General features: G+C 41.6%; 1 protein-coding gene across 1 annotated transcript; it reads left to right on the forward strand.

The window, feature by feature from the left end:
- Positions 1 to 656: 656 nt before the first annotated feature.
- KLF6 (Kruppel like factor 6) lies at positions 657 to 8,698 on the forward strand. Its single transcript, XM_040434328.1, has 4 exons — positions 657 to 1,070; positions 3,132 to 3,705; positions 4,587 to 4,710; positions 5,639 to 8,698. The coding sequence occupies exons 1-4, from the start codon at positions 969 to 971 to the stop codon at positions 5,688 to 5,690; spliced, it is 852 nt and encodes a 283-aa protein (XP_040290262.1). The 5' UTR covers positions 657 to 968; the 3' UTR covers positions 5,691 to 8,698.
- Positions 8,699 to 9,493: the final 795 nt, after the last annotated feature.

Here is a 9,493-nt window from a genome sequence, read left to right on the forward strand (position 1 = left end):
TTTACATGGACATTGTTATTAGAAGTGCAGCTACGTAGGTCAGCGCTTTGTTGGTTATTGAACTGCGCCACAGGGCAACGACAAGCATGTGACCTGTCACACAGATTTAGGAGGAGGGGGACGCACACAAAATGAAGACGACGCGCTCGAGTGCCCCTTGTCACGACAACTCAATGAGGGTGCTGGTGTGTTGTTACTGTCACGATAAACTTTTATTAAATAGCTTCTACAACATATATGTAGAGACTGGAGCAGCCTAGAAGCAGCAGCAGCAGCAGGGCTCACACCTCACAAGCGCTCTCAGCGGCCACTGACCGCACTGAAACTGTCTTCGCCGTCGTTCCCCGCTTATATACCTGTCTAAAAATAGCTAGTCCCTCCCCCCCACAGAACGGGAGGGGGCTTGAAATTTCGAATCTCGCCAATCACGACGCCCCTCACGGAATGATTTCGTCACGCCAGAGGCTTCCACCCAGCGTCCTGCTCGCCGATTGGTCGCATCTGACATCATAGGAACGCAGGAGGAAGCTAGTGAGCGCCGATTGGCTGCGTACTGAGCCGGCGTAATGGCATCACGTGGGGGAGGAGGAGGAGGGGGCATGGCTGGCTGGCTTGGAAGGTTTGAATAGGGAAGTTTTGCAGGGGTTTACATTTGCAGTCACTTCAGTGTTTGCAAATATTGTCAGCACCACTGAGCAGGTCCTCAGCTCCAGGAGGAGTCCTCAGCCTTGTGTGTGTGGGGGGGTTTCTATTTTTTTTTTAAGTGCTATGCAATGACATTTGCATGAAAACCTGGAGGACTTGTGATTGCACTCTGCTGGGATCTGTACCTTTTTATATCTATTATTATTATAATAATTTTTTGCAAGCCCTGGATTATCTCTGAGCCTCCTATATGGTAGCAGTTCTGATTTTTGAAGAAACCCTTTAGAAGTCTCTGTTAGATTTTGTATCCCTCCCCTTGGATCATGGATGTTCTACCGATGTGCAGCATTTTCCAGGAGCTTCAGATCGTGCACGACACCGGCTACTTCTCCGCGTTACCATCTCTGGAGGAATATTGGCAACAGGTAAATGGGGGGGTGTTCTGGCATCTAGTGCCATCTAGGTAGATAGGTGGCAGCTCGGGGCTCCTGCTGGGAGAGATTAGTCGTTTTGTGCGCTGCAGAAGCTCCGATGGATTTTTGCACTGACAGCTCAGTGCAGCCTCAAGCTCTTTGGGGGGGGGGGGCGCGCTTCACCAGTCGCCGTGCAACCATTTGGCAAAACTTTTGTCAGTGCAAATGGTCCCGGGTGACGCAGCTGAGGCTTGTCATCCAAAAAGCTGGGGCTGTGCCAAGACTTATTCCCGTCGGGAAGAATTTTAATTTTATATAATTTTATTTTTAATTTTATTTTTAGCATGGATGCTGCAAATAACCGTTGAGATGCCAGGAGGGTAGAACGCTTCTTGCAAAAGTAGCGCGGCGGATAATACTCGTGCAGCGTTGTTACCTGATGTCCCGACGCGTAGGTCGAAGTTGTAGTACGGCGGTCGGTTTCGTCCCGATACGGTTTTATTTAGGCGCCTGTCGTCGCCAGGTTTCCAGGTACATGTCCCAATTCCACCAATGCCCCCCCCCCCCCATTGAGATATCTTGTAGACCTTATTGTATTCTTATTTCCCAGGTGGAGGGATGCTCAGTGGTCACCCATTGTCTTCTCATGTCCTTGCCCCCCCCCCCCCCCCCCCCCCCCCTTCCTTCTCCTGTTTACTTTTTAAGTAAATGAATTAAGAGATCAGATGTCTGTTTGTTTGGGGAATCTCGCACTAAAGTATTACAACCTTCACATTCCTCCTTAATTGTTGTATGCCTCCCCTCCTCCTCCAGCTTGGCCATCAAGGAGGCAGATCTTGTGTGTGTGTGTGAGAGAGATTGAAATTGATCTCAGTAGCTTCCTTGGGGCATTTCAGACGTGGTGGGCACGGAGCCAGCTCTCCTTCCCAGAAGCCTGCAGAGACATTTTAAACTATCACAGAGCCCATCTCTCTGTCTCCGCGCTTTATTAGCATAATGGCGACTTTAAAGCAGCTAGATTATTAAAGTTTAACAACATCGCAATCAATTGCCCCCCCCCTTCCACCACTCTTCTTCCACCACCGTGAATCAATAAAATGCATTCAGTAAAATCTCATCTGAACAGCAAAGCAATTGTCTAATTATAGGAAAAAACGCAAGCATTGATTTCTAGCGTTGGGTCTTTTTCTGTGCCTCGTTTGCAACGTTGATGTTAGTTAGAATTACTGAGAAGACCACGAGAAGGAAATGGAAGAGCGCAATAAAAATTGTGCCCTCCAGATCCCTCCTGGGGCAGGCAGCTCGCTGGGGAAATATGTGTGGTATTTTGATGGCCTGTGCCTGCGGGCCTCAGGGCTGATCTCGGCACCTAGTATTTTTGCAAAAAAAAAAACAACAAACAAATGGCTGACATTTACAGGGGACGAGCATGACTTTCCTCAGATTGTACAATGGTGGACTGAAATTTAACTTCTTGTTGACCGGCGACTATGATGTGGATCGTTAATTAAAAATATATTGAGTGCACTGGGTACTCCTTGCATTTACCAGCATAGACTTCTGGCTTCTGCTCAGCCTTACAAAAGGAAGTAGTCTTTGGAGTGTTTTTTTTTTTTTTCTTCGTTCTCTTTCCTCCTTCCAGCATAACGTGAAAGGAATGCAGATGACTCATCCAGTTATACTGTTGGCCAGCAGATTAAATTCTTGTCCATTGTATGGTTTCCAGAAGTGTCTGAAATAGAAATGGCCTCTTGTGTAGAAAATAGCTAATGTATCTTTTGGGAAACGCTTCAGTTCCTTTATTTTCTGCAGCTCGGCGGTTTCCATGTATGGTTGTTCTGCAAAAAAAAAAAAACACCATCTAAAAAGGAAGTAGGGGGTCTGCCACCTAAAACGTGTAGTAGCAAGCTTGTGTGGTCTTCTACATGGTGTCATTCATTGCAAAGACTTGACAAACCGCGTTGTATGTTCTAGGTGAATGTATGCAAAGGTGGCAAATTCTGCAGACTGTTGCCTACAAGGTTTGAAAAACCGGAAGTTTTAACATGTTTGTTCTCCTACTTTACCTTCTAGACTTGCCTGGAACTAGAACGCTACCTGCAGAGCGAGCCTTGCTACGTGTCGGCCTCTGAATTCAAATTTGACGGGGAAGATGAGCTTTGGACCAAATTTATTCTGTCGTGTGAGAAAAAGGAGGAACCGAACCCCCAAATTATCTGTATCAAAACGGAGGACATCTCTGACAGTCAAAATCTAGAGACCAACAGTTTGAACTCTGATGTCAGCAGCGAATTATCAGACAGCTCGGAAGAGCTTTCACCGACTTCCAAATTTACCTCAGACCCCATTGATATGGTGATCAAATCTGAACCTTTTAGCTCGTCTGTCACTTCTACTCCACCATCGTCACCAGAGCAGGGCAAGGAATCTCACCATCATTTGTGGAATGCCATCACTGGGGAGCTCCATTCACCTGAGAAACTGAGGCCTGGTTCATTCATAAAGACACTTGATCAAGGTAGCCCAACCAGTGGTGGTGAAACCTCGCCAGACAGCAGGAAACGCGTCCATAAGTGTCTCTTCAACGGTTGCAAGAAAGTTTACACCAAGAGTTCGCACCTTAAAGCACATCAGCGCACTCATACAGGTCAGTGCTTGTTTCACGTTGAAATTGGACTTGACAGGAGGGAATCCCAAGCTGTGATGTTATTGCACAACCACAAGGTGTAGACCCAAAGTCCATCAGTGATGTCATGGTGACTCCTCTCCTAGGGAAGTGCACTTCCTCATTCTTTCCTGTAGGGAGGTCAGATCTATGACTACAGAGGGTATCCAGGAAAGAACACTTATCCGCCATGAATTTCCTCAATCTTTTCCTTTAAGATGTTGTCACTGAACTGATAAGGAATGATTAAGAGGAAATAAACCTCAATTGTAATAATTAGCTGAGCTGAAATATTTCTTCTGAGCATCAAGTGGTAACTGCAGGCATCCTATGTTATATAGCCTCAATTTAGATAAGTCCTTATTAATATTTTATTTATATAGCCCCAACATACTCTGTAGTGTTTTACAGAGATTATCTTGATTTTTGTTTCTTTTTTATATTACATTTTATTTTATTTTTTTCATTTTTGGTGGGAACTTGTAGACTGGTGCCAGCAGTGCCACCATTGTTTTCTATTGTAGTTTATGGGCTCATTAAGGACTAGTATTTACATTTTATCTTTGTTGGATCCTTTCTCCAAAATCTCCTTGCCTTTTGTGTAGACATCACTCATTCCAATACACGTCCATTGTATTCATTGGACCGTGTTGTCCATTTCCAGCTGATTTTTTCAGTAAGAAGTTTGCATTTCCTTGAAGATGGTGAAGACAACAATGGGGCTTGTTTATTATCTAGCTAACAAAAACACGAGATGAGATCATGCATTTGCATAGAATTATGACTCGCATTGCACATATCTGTTTAGTTGCAGAAGAAACTAGTGCTGGGTAGGGTTTTAAGCATGTTGTATTCTTTTGCAGGAGAGAAGCCTTACAGATGTTCCTGGGAAGGTTGTACGTGGCGTTTTGCAAGAAGTGATGAACTGACCAGACACTTCCGAAAACACACTGGTGCCAAACCATTTAAGTGCACACATTGTGACAAGTAAGGCTCTTCTACATCTCACCAACCTTTTAATAATTATGTATTATACAGGAGGGTCTATGTAGACCTCACAAGATGGAGAGAATGGCAGTAACGTGTCAGACTTGGTATCTCTCCGATGAATTCAGTGTGATTAACCTAAACCGTCTAAAACCTGCACACCTCAGTTCTAAAGTCCACATCTGATGTGATTATCAAAATCGCTGATCTGGCTTGTCTGTTTTGAAGAAAACCCATTGAATATCTGTGGTTTATCAGTTCAGATTGTAAAGCTGGTCATATGCATTAGATTAATCTCTTCCAAACTCATGATTTTGGTGAGACTAGGTGATCATCTAATATGTATGAGGGCCTCCAGACAGCAAATGTTGGGTCAGACATTTGGGTTTCAACATGTCCAGTTGTTTTATTCCCTGTGACTTAATACGCCATCAGAGGTGTCTAACAGCGGCTTATTCTACTCTGTCCATCTCCAAGGATGCACATGTATGGGGATGGCGGTTGACTAGAGGAGGGTAGTCTAAAGAGCTATGTCTTGGCCAAGTGGCTATCTAAAGTGTAAAGGGTTTTCATAGAACTTTTTTTTACTGATAACCTATTCAGAGGATAGGTTATCAGTGTCTGATTGGTAGGGACCTGACACATGGGACCCCCGCTAATTAGCTGTTTGAGAAGGCAGTGGTGCTTGCAGTAGCATCGCGGCCTTCTCCAACTTTGCCTAGGCCAGTGACGTCATGTTCATCACTCACATGGCATAGGTGCTGGTTTGCCCCATTGATGTCAATGAGACTAAGCAAACAGCTGATCAGTGGGGATGTTGAACCCCTAACAATCAGATATTGATGACCCCTTTTAAGACCTTTGGGTAGCACTTTAGTGTTTTGTTGGTTATATTGACCCTTTCTAACATGTATTTACTCTTCTCCAGATGCTTCTCCAGGTCAGATCACTTGGCCCTGCACATGAAGCGACACATATGAATGAGGAAGTCACCTGATTAAAGCGGCTTCAAGGTTGAATTGCCTTGTGCGAGGGATGCGAGTTCCAGCCAAAGCATGCCAGTTTGCACCCTAACCAGTTGCCTTCAAGACCTCACTTCTTCAAGGGGCTTTGCAGGGCTTATCAATCGTGTAAGATGCAGCATAGCAACCATACAGTGCTACTTCTGGAGCTGACTGGGCCCGTGCACTATTGGTGCTTAATCTTCTGAGTGGCTTGAGTTAAGCCGTCGCCGTGAGCATGTGCACTGAGAATGTTAATGTTTGGGTGACTGAATGGTGAAAAGGAGCCAATGTCTGAATGTTGAAGACCTCGTTTTTGTTTTGTTTTTTTGTTTTTTTTCGTCTGGTTGAGTTCAGTTGCAAGGGATTACGAAAAAAAAATGTTTAAAAGAAAAAAAACAAAAAAAAAAAACGGTTTGAATGTTTTTGTATGCTATTGCATACTCGTTATATGGGACAACCATCAATCATTCTACTTGAGGGGGAGATCAGCTTCTTAATTGAAGGAAGCAGTGACCCCACCCCCTTAAAAGGAGATGATCCCTTTCCTGTGTGAGAGGAACTTTTGTTGTCTGGTGCAGCTATTAAACGTGCAATGTGTCAAGTAGCTTGTTTCTACTGGCTACAGAGATTGTTTGTAACCCATTGTATAAGCTGTGTATTTACCAATATAACACAACTATAACGTCATTATAATAGAAAGGTATTGCATGGTTCAGGGGGAAATGTGTACGCTTCTCCATAATTTAATCAGGACTGCAGTTATGATTCCAGTTGAGAGCAGCTAAAATACAATTGGTCTGTTGTTACATTACTTATGTGTAGAATAAAACAAAAAAAAAGAAAAATTTTAAAAAAAAAAAGTGGAAGAAACCACTATAGCTTAAAACTGATTTTTCTCATGCAGCTAATTTTTTCTATTATTTATGCCTTGAGGACTAATTTCCGGTTTTTCTAGCTGTTGACGCACTATTGTCCTTAAAAATGGTGCCTTATGCAAGTGGCCTTCTCCAGTGATGGATGGGGGTCAGATACAGGGGTTTAAGTGATGTAAGCTTACTTAAGGCTCTGTTGTCACCCAAGGGTGTACTTTTTTTTTTTCTCTCCCCTCTTTAGACACACATGGGTTGTATGTCCTAAACTGGTGCAAGACTGTTTTTTGTAATCCATAGCACCCGGTCAGGTATTCTCAGTCGAGGAGACTGGGACTAACTGATATGAGCGGTTCCATATTGCGCCATTTTATTACGCCACGCTGTAGTCCAAATGAACACGCATCAAGGCAGTAACGTACGGCCTAAGACTTGTCGCTGTTTGCCTCTTCTGTGCCTACGTGTGTCTTTACCTTCCCGTACTATGTTGTTCGCTCATGTTAACCGTAATCTGCTTCTCGGAACACACCGATCTGTTCAGAGCTATCGCTTTACACCTGCTCTACATGAAACTTGCACAAATGTATCTGTATCCATACATGCACTTAATATGTAAACTGCTCATATACTTGTCAAGGTACAAAATGTGTTAGTTTGGAAGGATATCTCTTTTTTTATTTTATTTTCCACTTCTTTTATTATCCATTTCTATATTAATCCCACATCCACCAAAACAAATGTAAAACTGGCAATTTTTTTATTTTTCAATTATCTTCCAGTCTCAAAATTTGATAAATGTGCACTCTACAGCTGAAAATTTACTAGGCCTATAGGTTTCTTTTATTTTTTTATATATATATTTTTATTTTTATTTTTTTCTGGGGGGATGCAAGCCTATGTAGTCTTAGGTCACTGAGTGTTAAGAGCTGTATTAAGAGTTTGACTATATATATTTTTGTAATATGTTATTTAATGTCTAAACAGAAAAAAAAATCCTGTATAATAAACTTTAAAGTTGATATCCTGAGCGTTTGTAGATTTTAGCTATCATTTTGTTATTTTCTCATAGTAGAAATAATGAAAAACAAAATCCCTGCATTTATTTGCAGTGACGTGAACTTGTGTCTGCCAAAGATGAAGCTGGGCAGCGAAATCCGTTGTCCTGCTTTATCTCGCAGTCTAAAAAGTTCCACGTGTCGCCACCAGCATCGGCATGTTATCGTCTTTCAGGAAGGTGCACACATTAAAGACGGCATAATCTAATATGGTTGCCATTTTCAATTTTTTTTATTTTTATAGAATTGGTCTTTTTGACATTCAAATTCCTTGTACCCTTGGTACAAATAGCAGTTGGTCAGCGATGCCATTCATTTAGATCACATCTTCACTTCCATTCCATGAAATGGCCATCGACGTATGTTCTTAAAGCAGCTGTCCGTTGTGGCTGTTGCATTAAACACGGTCATCCTAGGGTTAGCTAATATGGCGACATGTAATAGACATCAGCACAGCCTATGTAAAAGGAGTGGGCATGCTCTTCTGGTGATGTCACCTGCCAGCTTCTGCACGCCCACTTCGTTTCTGAAGCTGAGAACATTGGACACCCTTTCTGAGGTGCCCACACAAATTGATAAAAATTGCGTTCATCCAGTTTAGTCATAATAATTTTTAGTAAATTGATCCAAATTTTTTATTTTTTTTAAGAGGCTATGTAAATCAGGAAGTAGAAGTGTTTAAAATAAATAAAATATATAATTTTTTTTATTTTTTTAAACCATGTTGTCTTTAATGTGTGACTTGCTGCTTATGGCAGTGTTTTATACCTTTTTAAAGGTACATTTACTAAAAATAAAAAGTGTTGTAAACGTATTGGCCTTTTAACTAACCGTTTCCTTTTAAACTTACTGTGTAAGTAAATTGTCATTTTCAGTTTGGTTTTGGCATAAAACCAGTTAAGCTGGCTCCTCCGCTTTTTTTCTTTTTTTTTTTCAGTTTCACATGATTGTGTGGAGAAGTCAAGAAAATTAGTCTTTGTAGAAGGCAGAGACTAGTAGCATTTCTGAACATGTTGTTGTGTTTTTTTTTTTTTTTTTTTAAGTGCTCAAAGTTCAGCCATAGTAATCACAAGGAGATAATCAAGTGCTTAACGTGCACTGGCTTGTCTTGCTTGTAAAATGCCATCGGCATTCTTTGTATAGGGTGGATCTCCCTTATGTGAATGCCTCTAATTTACTTAATAAGAAACTACACTCTGTTCAGGTGATAACTGAGCCTCAGTCAAGCTGTTGGGGTGGGGGTGGGTGGGTTTGGAGATGTACATTTGCTTGAAATTTGGGTAAAACTTTTTATTAGTGATTTTTATTTTATTTTTTATTTTTTTTGTTTCAAACACCCTGTTATCTGAAGAATCTTTGTAAGATTTTTGTAAAATGAAAACAGTTTTGTTTTGTTTTTTTTGCTTTACAAGATTTTATTTGAAAATTGTTTTTTTGCAAGATTGTTATATTTCTGTATGAATGTATTTTTTATTGGAAATAACATAAAAAAAAGAATTCCTATCAGACTTGCTGTTCCGTTGTGGCCTTTATTTTATGTTCACATGCTTTTTATTGCGAATTTCTCCCCAAATGGCCCAGTCAGTCATTAGGTTTCTAGCTAAACTGCTTACCATTTGCTTCTGTTCCTGATGGGGAGTCTTACATCTGTGACTTGAAACACCGCTTGTGCTACTTACTAGGAGAAATGAAGTAAATGCCCCCTGCTGGTGCAATGTCTTACCAAACTCGTGGTTATGAAGCGGATGTGGATCTGCAGTGTCTACTAAACAGATTTGATTCCTAAGGGTGTTATCCTGGAAGACCCCTGGTCTCTACCTTTTTAGATTAGGCTCTGTTCAGTAGACTGCTGATC

This window comes from Bufo bufo, chromosome 5, assembly GCF_905171765.1.
Source record: "Bufo bufo chromosome 5, aBufBuf1.1, whole genome shotgun sequence".
Lineage (NCBI taxonomy): Eukaryota > Metazoa > Chordata > Amphibia > Anura > Bufonidae > Bufo > Bufo bufo.

Bases quoted from the DNA above. Each gene is read 5' to 3' on its own strand.
- KLF6 (XM_040434328.1), top strand. From the start codon at position 969: ATGGATGTTCTACCGATGTGCAGCATTTTCCAGGAGCTTCAGATCGTG. The intron at 3,706-4,586 runs GTCAGTGCTTGT...ATTCTTTTGCAG, and splicing joins ACATCAGCGCACTCATACAG to GAGAGAAGCCTTACAGATGT. The intron at 4,711-5,638 runs GTAAGGCTCTTC...ACTCTTCTCCAG, and splicing joins AAGTGCACACATTGTGACAA to ATGCTTCTCCAGGTCAGATC.